The sequence below is a fragment of the Glycine max genome, chromosome 4 (genome assembly GCF_000004515.6).
Source record: "Glycine max cultivar Williams 82 chromosome 4, Glycine_max_v4.0, whole genome shotgun sequence".
Lineage (NCBI taxonomy): Eukaryota > Viridiplantae > Streptophyta > Magnoliopsida > Fabales > Fabaceae > Glycine > Glycine max.
Genome location: NC_016091.4, coordinates 3,517,990 through 3,537,051, shown reverse-complemented (window position 1 = coordinate 3,537,051; position 19,062 = coordinate 3,517,990). Strand labels below are relative to the sequence as shown.

The following is a 19,062-nucleotide window of genomic DNA, read 5'->3' as shown; positions in this document are numbered from 1 at the left end:
TTTTACTCACCGTTTATAAGGGGGAAAATTTTTTCATCACCCGAGATTAAAATCTATTTGGATCACATTGGAAATATTTAGGTAATAAAAAAATTACGGGAATAATAAAAATATTATAATATTTTTTATTGTAGTAAAAATAAATTAAATTCGAAAAAATAAAACTTTTATCTTCTCATTAAAACAGATTTTGTAGAAAATTGTTTAATAAAATATTTTTTGGATACTAAATATGAAAAACTAATACAATGAAATGACATGATTTGATAAAAAAAAAATTTGAACAATTTTTTGAAATGGTTAATACAATGAAATGATATGATTCGATAACTTTTTTTCAAAAGTTTCATAGAAATTTTTTATTAACCATTTTAATTTTTGAAATGGTTAATATTTTGTTTTTAATATCAAATTTTAACAAAAATTAGTTAAAAAATATTTTTAATTGTAATTAGTAAAACTAAATAATATTTAGTAACTTCTTAATTAACACCAAATTTAATTAATTGTTTTATACTTGAATTTGGAGAGAGAGAGAGAGTATGTGAGTAACAACTGCAGTGATTTTTATTCTTTTTACTCAAGAGATGATCTTAGGAAGAGTGATAAATGGTTGTAAATAAAGCATTAAACATCTTAAAGGTTAAATTTGTGAGACATTTTTTTCTACCTAACTAATACATGGGATGAGACAAATATTAAAATATAAACATACTTAAATATATTAAACTTTACTTATAAAATTTTGAGTGTGTTGATTGACTCTTTAATTTATGAATTGATTTTTATGTTAGATGCATATTCAAGAAAATATTGTGCTAATGATTATTATGACTTTAACAATTTTAAGTTGTTAAATTATGACCTTAAATATATCTGTAAAAAAAAAAAAAAAACTATATCGGTCATTTACTCTGGTGGAAGCTTCTTCATCCCACGAATTGTTTCTAATGATAGCCAGGGTACTGTAGGAAACGACGCCGTACCAGCTGACACGGACATCATCTCACGCGTGCCGTATATCCAATCATTCATAGTTTTCGTTCATTGCAAATCGCAATTGCTCAAAATAATTTTGGGAGAACAAAACACAGAAAAATAAGAACTTCTCTTCTTGTAATTACGTTTGGCTCCAACTAATCGGATCCATCATTTAATTCACCACCTTCCCCTGTAACCCAACACAGATTACATACATCGGATTCATCGATTCTTTCCTTCTCCAGATTCCGATTATTATTAATTATCATATTATTGTTATTCAATATTCATGGCGTCGAGTTTTGATCGATGGGAAAAAGATCCTTTCTTTAACGCCGCGGAAGAAGTTCAGGAATCTGCAGACAGGTACCTATCATTCTTCCAATTAGGTTTTCCATTTGTTTTACGCCTTTTTCCTATTTTATTTAATCTTCAATTTGTTTTCCCAAGGAAATGTAGGGATAATATAATAGAATATTTCCAAGTAATTCCATTTTGGATTAAACAGACGCACTTGCCAAATTCTATCCTCCCTTTTGTTTTTGTTTTTTTTTATTCCCAATTTAACTCAAAGATTGAAATTTGAAAGGCTTAATGTTTTTAAGTTCATTTGGGTGCACAATCTTTAAAAAAATGTATTCCTCAGATTTTGTTGTTATTGATTTGCTATGGTTGTTTTTTCAAGGATGGAATCTACGTATAGAACATGGATTCATGCAATGAGAGATGCGTCCAGCCCATGGAACTGTGATGAACTCCGCCGAGATCTACAAACTACCCTTGGCACTGCTAAATGGCAGGTAATTTCTATTAGAAAATGTACTTTCACTTTTTTGTATCATCGTAACGAGCATGTGGTTGCATTTGGATGGATAATGCAGTTAGAGGAATTTGAACGGGCAGCTAGGTCAAGTTATAGCAAAGTTTCAAGTGAGGATGCGAGAAATAGGCACCGGGATTTTATTCATGCCATCGGTGGCAAGATTAAGAAAGTTGAACATTCGTTACAAGAATCTGTTCATTCAGGCAGCAAGGCGTCTCTGCCTTGGATGCGTCTAGATGAAGGAGAACGAGATGAGCTTGCGTCGTTTCTTTCTGGAATACCGGCTGCTGGGGGCAAAGGTCTCATTGAATGTGTTGGCAGAGACTGTGAAAGTCTGCAAACTAATTATTCAAGCAATTTACTTGTTTCATCTGGGTGGGGTTCATCCGAAGCAGCACCGGAGAAGTCACATGGGCATCGCAGGGCAGCTAGTGCTGATGCTGACATTGGTAATTGGAAAATCACTGTTTCTGACGATGTGCAACAATCGAGTTCCTCCAATGGTTCTTCTGGTCCTACTCCTATGCATAAGGTAGCCAGTCTCTCTGGATTTTTTGGTTCCATGGAAACCATCTCTAAGTTGAAGTGGCCTAAGAATGGCTATAGAAAGCTGAAAGCTGTTAATCCTTGTGAAGAAGTGGATAAGGCACTGCTAGCACCAGCTGGATTGAATGGGGTTTGTTCTTTAGCTGCTTTTGTTTTTACTCTGTTAACGGAGACTTGCTTGTGTACTTTTAATGCTTTTGCTGAAGTATTAATACCTCGTGTTTTGTTCCCAAATAAAGGGCATCAAAGCATACTATGAAAGAAGTAAGAGTTGCCTTGACAATGGTGATGAATGTTATGATAAGCAACTCCAGGGGTGGTATGGGGCTCTCCATAGGCAGCTTCAAAGATCTCAATACCAAATGCAATACAATCGGCCAGTTCAAATGGCTGTATGGGCTGTTATTCTCCTTTGCTTTATTGGTAGGCTCCTGATCTTAGTTTGTGTCAGTGTGTCTGCTGAAATGCGTGCACTTTGAAATTGGTGGAATTTCACCTTCTTCCCCTCGTTTTTCTTCTTCTTTTTTTCCCTATAATTGTAGGGCCTTCTTGATGATGCTTTGCATTTACCGCCCTCCTTTGGTTATACAACTTTTTTTGTCCCATTTTAGTTTTTCCTGGTTCCTTTGTTCGTGAAGCCTTTTTCATGATATCATTGTTCTTGCTTTTTCATGCTTTCTTTATGTGCATGATTTTGTTGCAGCTATTATATTTCACATATAGAAATGAAGCTATTTTGAATTTATAGAACTTTATTATGCGCTATGCATACTGTCGGGGGAACTTCCAAATATCATATAAGAATGATACAGAATGTGAATGTGAATGTGAAGTGGTGAGATTTTGTCACGATTGCCCCTTCTAAAGTTTTATCACTAAGAAATTTTATAGTTGGCTGTTTTCACCTACCAAGGGGTGTTCTGTGTGCATCCATGTGCAGTTGTGCTTATGTCTTGGTCTATAGTACTTGGTAACTGTTTGAAGCGTTGTCTATATGCCTCACAGGCCAAGGAATACTGAGAAGCTATGTCAATTCTAAATTCTCTTTGCAATTGTTACTTTTATCGTTTCCTTTGTCCTCCTCCCTTTCTTGCAATAGTATATGTTGGCTTACAATTTCGATTTCTCTGCAGTTTTAATTGCTTTTTGCACGATGTAGAAAGGAAGATTTAGATAAATTATCTATCAATTTCTGGTTGCGGCAGGCATAATTGGGAATGGACAAACAATCTTTTGATTCGAGTTCATATGATCTATGTTGTCGCTTAAGCAAGCGAGAGTTTTTTATCTGGTTTCTCGCTGGCATACATGGTGTCGATATAACATTTCAAGTGCTTTGATATTACTACTTGAGTCTTCCATTATACCTAGCAGTAGCATTTCCTTACTTTTTTCTTTTTCTTTTTTGCTATCTATTTTTCATTCACCTATTCCAGAATGGTCTCATGAAGATTGAAGAGTATTCCCTCTTCGCTGTTGTACTATATCACAAGATGTAAATGACGAAGTCAATGCACATAATGTTGTAACGAATATGATGTCTTATTGATGCGAGAACTGTGTTGTGTACCAAAGATTTTAGCTTTTGCATGTATAAAATAAGTTTATTCATAAGATAAAATAAATTAATTTGTGGAAGTTCTTTAGCTTATTTAAAAGTTTATTTTTAATTTATACATAAATTAATTTTAACTTGAAGAAAAAGTTATTTTTATTTATTTATTTTAATTTTCTTCTTGTGTACGTGTTTATGAAAAAGTTTATTTAAACAGGTCCTATCTTTGTCCTTGTCAATTAGCCAACACTCGTGGAATGATGGAATTAGTTCAGGGTAGGACACGTATCTAAATATCCATCATCTTATGTGATTGCCTCCATTTTTCTGGAATAAATCATAAAGGGCAGTCAATTAACTAGCTGCAATACCAAGTCAGGAGCTAAGGGAAGTTAAGATACTATTATTGGAGGGCTCAAATATGAAAGAATTATTAATCTTGCCTTCTCCAAAGTGAAGTTTTAAAAATTAGAAAGACTAAAATAGAGAGAGAAAAAAAGACTAGAGCTAATTTTTTTAGAAGAAAAAAAAACATTTTATCCTAAATAAATAGTAGTTCTTAATATCAAGACAAATGAATATAGAATGCGCTTGACCCCTACTACCATGAAAAATTAAGTGATCCTATATCATTATAGGTAACGGTCCAAGATTACTTCATAATTTCTCTATTACTCACGTGTGAGTTTGGATAGTAAATAAACTTGTGCACAGGTTATGTTTTATATACAGAGACACTCTGAATTCTGAAATGTACAAATGTGTATTTTTATTAGCTTTATTTTTAGAAAGTCATTTATTTTTATTCTTTTTAGAGATTTTCTTTTAACAAACACGACAATGTACTAGTTTGTGTTAAATAAAAAAAACACAAAAAATCATATGAAATAATTAGATCAACTGCTATAAAGAAATTCTCCATCTTCAAAAAAAGAAAAAAAGCAATTCTCCATCAAGCAGACATTTGAGTCTGTTTGATTACGTGTTAGGAGAGCAAAACGTGGAAGGAACAAATTTTTTATGTTGAGTTAATTATATCCATTAAATTGTGTTCCATCGAAAAATCAAACACATCTGAACTATGCGCTCAATTCCGGAAAATATCAGATCCTATGAATGGAAGTGTATTGGAAGGTAGAAATTAAAAACTGAACCAAATAAGGGCGTGTTTGAATACTCACTTCAAGTTAAACGTCAATAACCATAAAGACAGATTTGCGTTGAAAGTGTATTGGAAAGTAGAAAATGAGTAGAACAATCACACACTCAAGTCTCAATTAAAAGCGAATATAAATATACAATAAACATTCAGACAGCGAGTCTCAATTATAAGATGAGCTAATAAGTGAGGCATCGGTAACCAAAATATAGACCAGCTACAAGAAGTGGAACAAAGAACTCGTAAAAAGCAAGGGACTTAGACCTTGCACCCTCTTTGATCACGAAGGCACTCATCTCTTTGGTGTTGGATTCCTTGTCCACAACATCCTTCAAGTCTACCTCTTGAACTGTGGCACCTTGGAGGACACCCACTTGGTACTTTAGGACCATATTTTGTGCTGCTTTGCTGTGTCCAATAACGTCAAACTCTTTGGTCGCATCCTTCCCAGCTACCTCTAGAATCACCTCTTCTCCTCCCGGGTGTTCCTCCAAGAACTTTGTCACGTCCAACACCTACAAAAATTCAAACAATCAATTGACATAACCTTTTTTTTTCATTCCATATATGTGAAGTATTCACCATTTTTATCAATGAATAATCTCTGCCTACAAATCTAATTGACAAATCGTACCCCTTCCATTGCCTGTCGGTCGGATTTTTTGATGCTATCACTCGATAACCGACCGACCATTAAAAGTTTGCTAACCATCTTCGACTCAACATGAGACGAGACCCTAAAACATGATCTAAATATAACTGCCCACGATACATAACCCGAAGATCCCAAAAGAACAACTAAATGGGATACCGGAAACTGTCCCGAGAGTATCGAGGTTGTTCGGATGTGGTGAAACGCCAATATAAGCCAATATTAGACCACATGGAGGACAAATTGCACTTTCTCACTTAAATGTTTTTGGGCTAGGTCTCTTACTTCATTAGGCACAATCTAGCCGCAAGAACACCAACTTCCGTGAAATCTCCTCTATCAATTACATTTTTTATATATACATGGTTCCAGCTTGCAAGAACTAGTTAATTTTTAGAAATCATATCTTAATTACTAAAAAAAATAAAAATAACAATAATGAAAAATCTATATTTAATCTTTAAAAATATCTGCCACTAAAACTTGAAGACTTCAAAATTAACAAGGTAAAACAAATTTGTGTTATTAAACTTGGTTACTAATTCATCCTTTTTTATGAGTATGAGACACAAATTAAGAATGCACTACTTACTCTGCCATTGATCACCAGCCAACAGTCTTTGTTGGATTTATGTTGGGCAACCTGTGAGAGAGTGAAAACCCTTCGTTCTGCCATGCTGCCTAATTAATGAGTTCGGGCGTAGTTCCTATAACACACGAAAAAAATGTTCTAGTTTGAAACAATAAGATACGTGCCAAAATTTATAAAATGGTGGAAGATAAGTTGCACTTTCAGTTACTACTACCACGTTTTTTCTTCCTCCGGGGGTTATCAACTACCAGTCACCACATGGATAGGAAGATCTAACTGGCTCTATTAATGATTAATTCCATAGCATCGTCGTCTAGAAGATTTCGCAGCTATATAGAGATAATTCTATTTAATTAATTTACTTGCCTTGGATTTATTTCTATATTTTAAAAGATATATAGTTTTATATTTTATTGCATAATGTAAAGTTGCTTTATCAATTGATAATTATGCATCGCTTAAAAGAATAATAAAAGTTTAAGGAAATAATAGAACTCAAAATATATATAAATTACTGATGTAACATTAAGAATCAATTAATATAAGATAAAGAACTCAAAATAAATTCACTTATAAACACTTAAAATCACCAAAATTTCAATACATGACTGTTTTTAACCTCTAAAAAAACTGTCACAAATTTATACACTTAATCAAGGGAGACTGTCACAAATTTATACACTTAATCAAGGGAGTGTAAATTCCTGACACTTGTCTTCGATTATTACGAATAATAATAAAAAAGGATTACTGTTCGGTACTACACTTTTTCTTTCTTATTTCCAAATTCCACACCATCAAATACACCATTTCCTATCTCATCTCTATTTCCGCTTATTTCTCTTGCACCAAACGAAGCGTGCATATCAAACTGTTTACCAAGTGCAACCATTATCCAAGAAATGAGAGCTGCAACCAGAACTGTAGTGCTACGATTTGAAAGGACAATAATCGAAACTCGGAAGTCACAATTGCTATCTCCACAGGCTTCTTGTTATTACAAATTCAATTTATCTCAATAGGCCAACTAGGAATTTACATACTACAAACGCTACCGTGAACCTCTAACTTCGGTGCTGGGTTTTGACAACTCCGTGCTGTTAACTTTCTCCTTCCTATCAAAATCCACTCCTTGAAATGTGACCCGTGAGGACCGATACTTGCTACCAAAGGCAGCACCAAACCCCCAACCAAGTCCTACTCCAACGCCACAGCCTCCACCTTCATAATTCAATCCAATACACCCAATTCCATATGATAGGTCATATTCATAATACTTGATTTATAAAAAAAATGTTAATATAAATTTTCAGTCCTCGTAGATAACACAATATTTTCAATTTTGGCCCCCCATTAAAAACACTTTAACATGCACAATCATTTTCACTGGCTATTGTCGTTATAACAATGTGAGATTGACATGGTAATACCGCCTAATAGAGAAACAAATTTGAAAATGATTGTTACATCTCTCTATCTGTTCATGGTAATATAACGTAACATAACAAGAGACCAAATTAATGACAATTGTCTGCTTCAGAACTAGTTAAAACTTTCTTCGAGTACAAACAAAATTGTAAGCAGAGTATTAAAGAAATACCAAAGACTTATACCATAGCAGAACTAAAATGACAAAATAGGAAATGACAAGCAAATCCTATCCCATAAGGTTAGATATTAGCACTAACCAAGCCAGAAGGATAGATATTAGGAAACATTTGCTACGTCATCAACTGGTACATTTGAAGGAGAGGTTTGAGGGTATAAATTAGGATTTGGGGGGAAAAATGCAACCCACATCATACATTACGTCATAGTAGGAGTCATTAAATACTGACAATTAAAACTAAGTAACAAAAGGAAGCAAGATTCATGAGTATTGTACTGTACCTGCACCAAGACCCAATAAGTTCAATGGCATACCTGTGCAACAGATAAAGACAGCAAACAGATCAGATACGTAAATTATGAGCAGAGTATGAAGAAAATTATTTCATCTCTGTATTTTTTTTCATATGAGTAGAGATACATTATAATATTATATGGAAAGAAGAAATAGAAAAAAAGAAATACTATAAAATAGGATATTTCCAGAACTAACTAGGAATCTCAAAATTACAGAAATGATATACAAATAGAATAGTTGACTGCCGAAAGTCCACCTCAAGCTTGGGAATAGATATTAATCATTCCCAGCATGCCAACATTAGCCTCTTAGATATCAACAAGGCCTTTGTGAGCACATCTGCTTCCCCTAATTTTGTTGGAATGTAGTGCTCTGGAAATGACCCATTTTCAATTTCTGATTTGATGAAGTTTCGGTCAATCCTTCCATGGTTCATCCTATCATGTTCAATTGGATTATGAACTAGGCACTTGGCTGAATTACTGTCACTAAAGAGTTTCAAAGGTCCTTGAATTGGAATAGATAAATCTTCAACAAGTAACCTATTAATCCAGATCAGTTCACAAGCGCCTTCATTGATTGCTCTATATTCTGCCTCTGCACTCCACCTAGTTACAATACTTTGTTTCTTGCTTCTTCAGGTCCCCGAATTTCCTGATGCCTTTGCAAAATACCTACGGAGGACTGTGTCTTCAACTGAACCTGCCTAATCACCTTCATATCTAGGGTACAAAGTGAAGAGATCTAGAGAAGAAAATGTATTTTGTTCATAAATTAAATGGTTAATATAGGTAGAGGCTAAAGTCCACTAGGTTGGAAACTAACACTAATACTTTGTGGAAGGCTTGACTAAGGAAAGTAGATAGATAGAATTTGAGAAGAGCGTGCCTGGTTTAGCTGAAGATAAGCTGGTAAAAATTTTGGAATGAAAACTAACACTTGCTTGGAATCACAGAAGGGAGGAAAGGATGGATGGTAGAAAGTGGAGTGCGATATTCTTCACTCCACGTCACTGTATTTGGCCTATAATGGGTAATCCTCTGGTATGAAAATGCACCAAGAGTGAGTTTGGATAAACTTCACACCAAATGTTAATAGATGAAGAAAAAATAAAGAACCAAGGAGATAAAATGAACTAGAACTTCTTGCATAAGTAAAAGTCAACTGACACTATTTAACTTTTTCAAAAGCTCCATTGTTTAACTTCTCCATAAACACTTAATAATTATGAATTTTTATTATAAATTAAGAATTAAATATTTATCTCAATTGAAAAGGACACGTAGGCTAGAAAGAAGCTAATCCAAATTGGACCAAAATTATAAGTCTAGAAGTGCTTGGCCAGCCGCATTCCATTCTATACTAAGAAACTAAGAGTGAAGATTAAAACATTTCCGTCTCACTCCATTTCCCCTCTCCTCTCTAATCTCTATTATCCAGACTCAATAATTGCCAAATAACAATACACAATCAATTATGCAAGCATGTCTAACGAATTCATCTGGAACGACAAGATTAACATTAGAACAAAAAGTAAAAAAGAAATTGGAAGTAACAACTAAATTGGATAATAAATGATTGCAACAGCTTAAAAAGATTGCAAGTAAACATCAGGGGAAAAAGACTCAATTCTAAGATCAACGAGTCGAGGATCAAAATTGCGTACTGAAATTAAATTGCAAAAGGTATAGAAATGTCTAAAACGGTTCGAAAATAAGGCACAGACCTCCGAAACCCCATCCTATACCGAAACCGCAACCTATGCCGAAACCTGAAAAAAGAAAAATTAGCGTTCGAGATAGGAATTCGAGATTCCAAATATGCAGAAATCGTGAAACCCAAACCAGCGTACCAAATCCAACGCCGGTTCCGTTGAAGGTTGTGATAACCATTTCCTTCTTTCTTTCTTTCTGGCTATACAGAGTTAGAGTTAAAGGAAATCACAGAAGAATGAGTGTGAATTAATTAACTTTTGTACCATGCCCAGTGTAGAAAATGAAGGTTTTTTTCTTAGGCCCATGCCGAGTGTAGAAAATGAAAGGCCATATGGACTCAAAGACTAATCAAGCTGGACTTGGACCCAACACGCAAGTCCACTTCATAGAGTTCCCTTGGGTGACTACCTGAATGTGTGGTTGATGGCACCAAGAAAAACAAATTTATGACTCCGACAAATACATACATATTTAATTTTAAAAAAAAATCATATCTTTTACATATTTTAACTTTTAAATGTATTTTCATTTTATTCAACCGCATATTCTTTAACTTTTGTACCATCATCAAGAAATAGTTGCTACAATAACTAATAGTATTACTTATTTAAATGGTAAACTTATATGAGTTTTTTTTTTTCAGGAGGGAAAATATAGCCGTTTTTATTCTTTTTTCCTCTTTTACTAATAGACTCTAATTAGAGGATTTAAATTGATTCATTGAGAAGAATTAGACAGTTTTCTTTAACAAGTACTTTATTTGTTAGGTTGTCCAATTAGACCAACATATTTTCTTCGTCAAAGTGATGAAATAATTTTGTTATAGAAAAAAGTTGTGATGAGAAATACTCAACTTCTTGTGGTCTTGTTAAGTTGTTAAGGTTCAGCGATCCTTTGCAATGATGACCAAATCAAGATTAGTTGTAATGTCCAGAAGCACTTTGTAACAATATAAAGTTTGTTTAACTGTCTAAACATTTTCATAATGTTCTTCACCAATAATCTAAGATTGGAGCATAGCTGATGTTGAATCTAAAGGATCCCTAAATTCCAATTTCATTTCAATTGATCATCAAACTTGATCATTCTTGTAATTAGCCCATTCAATTAAGTTGGAGTTAAATTGCTAGTGAAAAGTTGATTTCAACTATTTATTTACCTTAAGCTTCGGTCGTTTATTAGTTTTTTATAATTATTTTTCTAAACATTAAAATGTATATATTTTACTTAAATCTTAATTCGCTACTTTATCACTGACTCATTTTAAATGTTAACGGCAGTATAAAATGTTAAAATTTAGAGGTTACTGTCCTTTTAATTGATATGGCTTGTTTTAATATGTTGTATTTCTATTCAATAGTTGTAAACTTGTAATTTTATTGCATGAATATATAAAACAGAACTTGGAGGGAATCCAGAATCTTGTCAAATTTTGGTAGCGTAAATTTTGGTAGCGTAAATTTTATGTACCTTTTCTAACATTTTATCAACCGATTGAATGCAATATTTTGTTCGGTCTACAAACAGAAACATGTAATTTGGACGCATCAAACTTGACAAAATGCTAATTTCTTGTGACAATCAGTGTGAGATACTTATTATTCAAAGTTAAATGTACCTCTACTTATGAACAACTTGGGGAGGGAATGGATTCACGAAGTCACACCTCAAGACAACGTGATCTGCATCCAGGTCGGGCGTGCCTCTCTACTCAATGATTTTAGGGACTTTTTTATCACATGGGTTAAAATTTTACTCAATTTTCTAATTGGAATATCTTTTAAAAAAATCATTTAAAAGGAAATAAGTTGTAATAAGAGTATTAGAAGTCGTAATATTTTTTTTAATTAAAGTCGTAAAATTATTACGATTTTAATTAAATTTTTTTATGATTTTAAAGTTGTAAAAAAAAATTTGGGTTTTACCAAAATCTTTTTTATTTATTTTTTTAAGGTTTATGACTTTGAAGTTATAAAATTCTTTTTTTAAAAAAATTACAACTATTTTACGCTTTTTTTATTTTTTAAAAAAATATTTAAATGTATAATAAATAATATTAAGTTAAATTATTCATTAATATTTTTTATGATTTTATTCGATATGTTATTAATTTATTTCAATATTTTATTATTTAAAACATGTTATATATTTTTAATATTATTTTTTTATTTAAAATTTAGATAACTTATTAATAAAAAAACATAAAAAAATAAAAGGAGATATTAAAAATTTGAGATGAACGAACTAATTCTAAGTAGGTCTAAAAAATATTCACTATGGAGAGCAAGTATATGACTAAAATAATTTGTATTTTTTATATTTTTCTTTTATTTGTATTGTTGTTTTATATTAATGTATTAATTATGTTGTTTTTAATTTTTATTAATAGATTATTTAAATATCTCAATTTATTTTAGATTTATAGTAATAAATAATTTAAATTGTGATATAAAATTAGTTTTGAAAATTGACAACTATTAATTGTTTCTAACTATTTGTGGTATAAAATTTTATTTAGAAATAGAGATTAAAATCCACATAGAGACATTAAAAAAAAAGTTCAAATACTTATAAAATTTAGGTATTTTGAGATGATCATGAAGATTAATGTGTGAATGCATTTATAAAAAGGAGAGAGAAAAAAAAGAAAGAAATATTGAATTAAAAAATTCACTCATTCATTTATACATTCTAATTTACAATATAAAGTGGATTATTCTTTATATTTTTTTATTTGTATATAATGTTTTAATTTAACTTGTATTTGTATATGACTTTAACGTGTGGATGATAGATCAATTATGTGAAATTATTTTAACTTAATTAAATACCTTAAGTTTGAGTCTTAAATATATAATTATATTAAATATTAAAAAAGAATATTTGGCTGTTTAATGTCTCTAGAACATATTTATACTATATACTTAAAAAATAAAATTATGTATTGTAAGAAAGGAACATTTTTTTTTGTATAAATAAAGTTCATAGTACATAGATTCAATTTTAACTATAACTCACAATAAATAAACATCTTTGATTGTAATTATATTTTAAATTTTAAATTTATAATAATGCCATGGGAGGAGGAAGTGTAATTCGTGGAACGCAAGGGGAATGGCTGTTTGGGTTTGCCAATTTTGGAGGCCCTGAGGACTCTCTTCGTGTTGAGCTTTGGGCTTTGAAGATAGGAATCCCACATACTTGGAGGTTGGGGTATAGGCCTGTCTAGTGTGAAACTGGATGTTGTTAATGCTGTTAATTCCATGAATAGTGTTGTAGTGGATGTGCATCTGCATGAGAAAGAGGTTTATTTATACCTTTTTTTTATAAAAAAAAAGCTTATGTATGAGATTAAAGATCTTATTCAACAGCCTTGGGAGATTAAAGACTAATGTTGTGCGTATTGTTGTATGAATTATATCTTATTTGAATAAATCTTTAAAAAATTAATTTTAAATAAAATTAATTTAAGAAAAATTTAGTAATAAAATTCAGTATAAATTTGTTATCTAACACAAAGTATCAAAAGTTATTTTAACTCAAATTAATTTTTATGTGAAATTAATTACATATAAATATTTATCTAAAATCACTTTTAAGTAGTATTTTATCACGAATCTGGTTCCTTTCAAAAACAAAATCATGAATTTTCATTGATCTAAGGTGGAACCAGAAACACACTTTGAATATCTCTAATAGTATGTTTGTGTACTTGTTTAGAACTATATAGTGCACCAGTTCGATCTATTGCTCCGTTATGCGAGTTGAAAAGCTTTGTTATACTATAACTCACGTTTGGCGTAATCTAAACAAGAAAACAAACGCAGCATACCTTATTGTAATAAAATCACAAAATTCATCCGGTTCTTGCTGTCTTAAGAAAAGTTCAAGACTCAAACTCCATTAAGTTTTTGCAATTCATATACGAAGTTACGAACTTCTGATCAACACTGGGAATGCTTTAGTCTGTGTGGTACTAATATTGTTGTTGGGTATTTTTAATTCGAGCAATGAGTTACAATATAGTATTATATTAAAAATGGAGATGTGGTCCTCTCCATTTCCCTGCCTGATGCTGGGTTATATCGGTCACGCCATTCTTTTATAATTGGCTATTCCATCATGCATGTACCACTCCATTTACCACTTTGAATATGCAAAATAGTTTAGAGAGCCTTGTTAGTTGGATTTCTAATTACCTGCCACTGATAAAGTATTTATATGTATATGTCTAACCTAGTGGGCAGTGACGAAAGTTATCTGGGAGCTAGCTAGGTGGCACAAGATTCTCTTCCTCCGCATCTAACAAGCTAGCCATTTAATTTGACTTACGTTGGTCCAGCCACAACACCTTTGTTGAATCTCCTTCTCGCCCTTTCCATCTTTCTCCTACCAGCTTCTTTTGCGTGAAAAGGTTCTTCAATAATGGTTGACAGACCTGAAAAAGTAGTTCCCGGCAAAAGTGATTTTGACCCTCACGAACGCAAACGATGTAAAGTTTAAAGCCTATATACAGACACATATACGCTCAAAATTCAAATCAGCTACCTTGCACCTTTTGAGCTTGAATACCCAATTGAGAGTGAGAGTGTATAAAAGAGTAAGAAAAATATTCCATGCACACTCATGATACTATATGATATCCAGAGAAAATAAAGGTATTATAAGATTTATAATGTGATAAAAAAAGATTAAAAAAAATGAAAGTTATTAATAGGATGGTAAAAAATAAATGATGATACATTGTTTAAAGTGTAATGATACATGAATTATTATTTATTTTAAATAACACATCATTATTTCTCATTATTTTTTTTATCATATCATAAACTTTATCATATTTATATTATTTTTTTCTCTTTATATTTGTTTAACTTAAAATATATCAAATTGTTTCAACTTAATCAATTTTGAATCTATACTTAATTTTCAATGTAAGACCAAATATTTAAGAGGTTGACATGTTTCAATAGATACTTTTTCATTTATGAGTTAAAGATTAAATTTCTCATCACATAATAAATTAAATTATTTATCAATTATGTTACTTGATATTAGTTTTATAAGCTAATTTTAATGTATAATAAACTTATTTTAATTTACTTTATTACTTTCTTTTCAAGTAAAGAAATTTATATAGTAACAACAATATATGTGACCTATGTCTACTATGCTCTAATTATATCAAAAGTGGTTGATAAATAGGAGATTAATTTTATAACTTTGTCAACAAATTTGCTCCAACATTTATAGTAATGCTATGAATTAAACCTGCAAGGCAAGCAAGGGCTTAATTAATTAATTACCGTGTAAGAGATTGTTGTATCTGTTTTCCATCATCATCATCTTCGCCTCATGATCACGCGGTTGCTCTTCATGGTTGCCACCGTTCTCATTATCCCCGCCAACTTGGTTCAATTCTTGCGTTGTTTTTTCCACCTTCGAGCGAGCAGTGGCAAAGAGCCACGTGGCCTCCATGTGTTTGGAGATCATGCGCGCTGCGTGGTAAGGAATCTTCACTCGCATGGTCATGTTAATGAACATTATGCAGTCCATGAGGCTCTCTTTCGCCATTCCTTTCATATCATATGCCTGTGACCTCCTCCAAAGGCTTTTCCTGTGAGTGTTTGCTGGGTTGGACAGGCAAAGAGCACGCGTTGAGTCACTGATCGCAGAATCTGCGTTCTTAAGAAGAATATGACACTGCGCTTTGTTACTATATATCACCATTCTCTCTTTTCTAAACCTCAAGGGACAAACACCGAGCGCTTCAGAGTATTTCAACAATGCCTCTTCAACCTCTCCCAACCTGAACATGTGGTTCGCTTGTTGCTTTATCAAACTCACCAAAACCCTTGTTTCCTCTAACTTTTCCTCCGAGAGCAGCTTATCCTTGTTCCTCCTATCCACCACCTCTTGCAATAATGCTGCTCCAACTTTTTCTCTGTTAGGTTTCAAATTCAGGAGAACCTTTGAGATGGTCTCACCCACGTTGGATTTATCCCCAAGGCTTCTAAGTTCAATCAAATCAACAAGGTAAGAAGCAGCAACATCAAGAACTTTGTACCTCGTATCTGGGTCCTTGAGAAGCAGAAGAAGACAATCGATACCTATATACTGCCAATCATCTGAAGATCTTGAAAGGTTGCCTAGAGTGTTCACAACTTTTGGTAATTCAGCAATGTTTTTCCTTCCTACTTTGCTATAACACAAGATTCTTATCAGTCCAACCCCTGCTGGTGACGTGTGACTTATCAACCCACCCCACATATCACATAAGTCCTTGAGAAACACTTTTTTGCAAATGAGATCCAAAGACCTATCTTTGCAAGCAAAGCAATTCAGAAGGTAAAGAGACCAACACTGAAGCTGGCTAGCCCATTCCTCTGCCTTGCGATTCTCCATCTCCAAATCCCCAACCCCTCTGGTCATCAAGTTTCTGTGGTACTCGAGCCTTTTGTTTTCCTTCAAAGCTACGAAGTCAACATAGACCACTTGTAAACAAGTTGAAGCCAATTTCAAGGCCAGTTTCACCACTTCTTGTTCGTGCTGTGCTACTGATTCGAAAGTGCTTTTGTAACTGGCCAAGTGACCAAGTGCTCTAACAGCAACTCTTTGCTCAACCCAACTGATTTTCCCACTAAGCAAGTCCAATAATGGGGGTATCACACCTGATTGCACGGCTTTTTGTGCAAACTCCTCCTTGTTCATTGTGTAAGAGCCAATGATGTGAGCAGCGTAATAGGGTATGTATATGTTTTGATTTGTGAGAAGCCAGTTTCTGTCGTTTATGCCTTTGTGGATTAGACTTGCCATGCACTTGAATATGCCGAGGGATGGGAACTCTGAGTCGTTGGGTTGGCTCATTGCGATGTGCCATAGTCCACTCAGCACCAACACGTGTTCATGATGATTCTCTCCCTGAGCTTGAGGCATTTCTCTGAAGCAGGTCGCTATTCCAGCCCTTCTGAGAGATGCGTCTGGTTCTCTCATGCTGCAGAAGAAACAACAAGGCTTGATGCAAAGGTGACCCCTGCAGGAACCTTCCGCCACGTTGCAAGGAGTGTTGGGAATGGGATTCACTCTTTTTTTCTTCATTTGGGACTTCATAGCTGTCTCTCAGTTGATTGGGGATTTCTTTGACTACTAGGTTAGGTTGCTCTTTGCGTTATATGAAGATCTTGGACCATGATTATATGCTTGGTTAGGGAAAAATAGGAAAGAAAGAGAGAATTTTTTTTAAAAAAATATGATATTCATCTCACATTTTTTTCTACTTTAATTTAAATATTTTTTAATTTTCTTTTTTCCTCCCTACAACCAAACCAGCCACGAGGATTCAAGCTTGACATAATGGAGGGAAAAGAAAGGAGGGCTTCAATGCTAAGTTACACCTAGAGGCGCATAAATATGAAAGGCTTTCATCATCCAATAAAGCATTATTAGAACAATTATCTTATCTTTTGTTTCCGGTTTTTTTTGGGGGGTGGGCATGAACATTGTTTTTCACAGGAGATAAATATGTTCATGGTAGATGACAAACTTCTTAGTTACTTAACATTTAAAGTAGATGCATAACCAAACTTTGAATGAGTGAAACTTGCTAAGTTAGGAATAACGTCCCTATTCTAATTGATAAGTATATAGTTTCAGTTTATTAATTAATTTAAAAAGAAATCATTTTTGCATACTTAGTAATAATTTTTTATACAATATATTTTTTTTTTTTACTTTTGTATAACTTTTCATCATAATACCAATTATGATGCACGCTGGCATACCTTAAAGATCTTATGTAAGAAAAAATATCATCAAATTATGAATAAATGTTACTAATATATATTTTTGTAATATTTTATCAAATATTATATATAGTCTGTGTTGGTAAAATTTAAAAATATCACAAAAACCATTAACAATAACAGCTATACACAATATCCAATAAAATGTTACAAAAATATATTAATAAAAATTATTCATAATTTGATGATATTTTTTTAATGTTACTAAAGATTTTTAATAATATTTTTATTAAGTGTTGGACAAAAATTATTACTAAAGATTATGTGTAATAGTGATTTGAATACCTACAACAAAGAAAATTCAGTTTATGTACGACCTTTGTATATAAAAAAAAAGGAGCAGAATACTGAGGCAATTTTCGGGAAGCAAATTGTCCAAGAATTAAACTAGTGGACTTTATCGCTGCTTTTTTCTTAACATAATAGTGCAAAAAATGATATTTTAACATGCACTATAGATGTAGCTCCATGTGAAACTTGTAGATTTTGGATTTTCTTCATCAATGGAGTCTTTTACTTCTTGAAGTTCGATGACAGCGAAATGAAGAAGGAAGAAAAATGATTGGAGAGGTCACATCAAGGAGATGAGTCATGCACAAACTTACCACCATAGAAAATCATGGATAAGAGCTTGAAGGAAGAGAAGATGAGGGGAGGAAGAAGGAGAGAAATAACACAAAATTTTGTGTCTCAAATGAGATATGAACTTTGAATTATAATTATCAAATGATCAAAGTTGAAAAAATGCACATACATAACTTCTATTTATAGCCTAAATGTCACACAGAATTAGAGGAAAATTTAAATTTTTATTCAAATTTCACTTTAATATGAAATTGAATTTGTGGAATCAAATTTTGGAGCCAAAATTTTACTAATTATGATTAACGAATTTTAACTAGGTTTAGCCCACTAATCCAAGATCAAGTCCAAGATTTTCCACTAAGTGTACTTAGGTGTTATGAGACATGTAAAACATTAAGAATATGCACAAAGTGTAACTATATGATGTGGCAATGAGGTGTAGCAAACAAATGCTCAGCTCCCCCTCTAAATTTTAATTGAATTGGACTTCTTTCAATTCAATTAAATTTATTTTTCAACACACACATCAAATATTCACTCAACGCATGTGAAATTATAAAACTACCCCTAATGCAAAAACTAGTCTAGGTGTCTTAAAATACAAGAGCTGAAAAATCTTACATTTCTAGGGTACCCTACCTACATTATGGAACCCTAAATACAAGGTCCAAAAAATAATCAAATCTTAATCTATTATGCACAAAGATAAGTGGACTTATACTTAACTCATGAGCTTGAAATCTACC

General features: G+C 32.5%; 3 protein-coding genes across 7 annotated transcripts; 1 reads left to right on the top strand and 2 right to left on the bottom strand.

Annotated features, from left to right (window-relative positions):
- Positions 1–953: 953 nt before the first annotated feature.
- Positions 954–3,920, top strand: LOC100795867 (Syntaxin-6_N domain-containing protein). 4 transcript variants are annotated; one of them, XM_041014526.1, is made up of 5 exons: positions 960–1,347; positions 1,667–1,781; positions 1,863–2,480; positions 2,590–2,773; positions 3,787–3,883. In XM_041014526.1, the coding sequence occupies exons 1-5, from the start codon at positions 1,271–1,273 to the stop codon at positions 3,804–3,806; spliced, it is 1,014 nt and encodes a 337-aa protein (XP_040870460.1). In that variant the 5' UTR covers positions 960–1,270; the 3' UTR covers positions 3,807–3,883.
- A 1,235-nt stretch (positions 3,921–5,155) lies between these two features.
- Positions 5,156–10,216, bottom strand: LOC100797990 (cytochrome b5). The gene is made up of 6 exons (XM_006577983.4): positions 10,067–10,216; positions 9,941–9,985; positions 8,199–8,231; positions 7,378–7,529; positions 6,309–6,359; positions 5,156–5,579 (listed from the first exon to the last, which is right to left on the bottom strand). The coding sequence occupies exons 1-6, from the start codon at positions 10,104–10,106 to the stop codon at positions 5,244–5,246; spliced, it is 657 nt and encodes a 218-aa protein (XP_006578046.1). The 5' UTR covers positions 10,107–10,216; the 3' UTR covers positions 5,156–5,243.
- Positions 10,217–13,802: 3,586 nt separating this feature from the next.
- Positions 13,803–17,432, bottom strand: LOC100777591 (uncharacterized). Of its 2 annotated transcripts, XR_005891082.1 has the most exons (3): positions 15,236–17,432; positions 14,166–14,367; positions 13,803–14,075 (listed from the first exon to the last, which is right to left on the bottom strand). XR_005891082.1 is itself a non-coding variant. In XM_003523567.5 (2 exons), the coding sequence occupies exons 1-2, from the start codon at positions 17,037–17,039 to the stop codon at positions 14,258–14,260; spliced, it is 1,914 nt and encodes a 637-aa protein (XP_003523615.2). In that variant the 5' UTR covers positions 17,040–17,432; the 3' UTR covers positions 13,803–14,257. The 2 variants fall into 2 exon arrangements, 1 of the variants encoding a protein (XP_003523615.2); XM_003523567.5 differs by having other exon boundaries at positions 13,803–14,367.
- Positions 17,433–19,062: the final 1,630 nt, after the last annotated feature.

Bases quoted from the DNA above. Each gene is read 5' to 3' on its own strand.
- LOC100795867 (XM_041014525.1), top strand. From the start codon at position 1,271: ATGGCGTCGAGTTTTGATCGATGGGAAAAAGATCCTTTCTTTAACGCC. The intron at 1,348-1,666 runs GTACCTATCATT...TGTTTTTTCAAG, and splicing joins GTTCAGGAATCTGCAGACAG to GATGGAATCTACGTATAGAA. The intron at 2,481-2,589 runs GTTTGTTCTTTA...TCCCAAATAAAG, and splicing joins CACCAGCTGGATTGAATGGG to GGCATCAAAGCATACTATGA.
- LOC100797990 (XM_006577983.4), bottom strand. From the start codon at position 10,106: ATGGTTATCACAACCTTCAACGGAACCGGCGTTGGATTTG. The intron at 9,986-10,066 runs GTACGCTGGTTT...TTCTTTTTTCAG, and splicing joins CGGAACCGGCGTTGGATTTG to GTTTCGGCATAGGTTGCGGT. The intron at 7,530-8,198 runs GTACAGTACAAT...TGAATTATGAAG, and splicing joins CTTATTGGGTCTTGGTGCAG to GTGGAGGCTGTGGCGTTGGA.
- LOC100777591 (XM_003523567.5), bottom strand. From the start codon at position 17,039: ATGAAGTCCCAAATGAAGAAAAAAAGAGTGAATCCCATTCCCAACACT. The intron at 14,368-15,235 runs GTAATTAATTAA...CTACTTTTTCAG, and splicing joins ATACAACAATCTCTTACACG to GTCTGTCAACCATTATTGAA.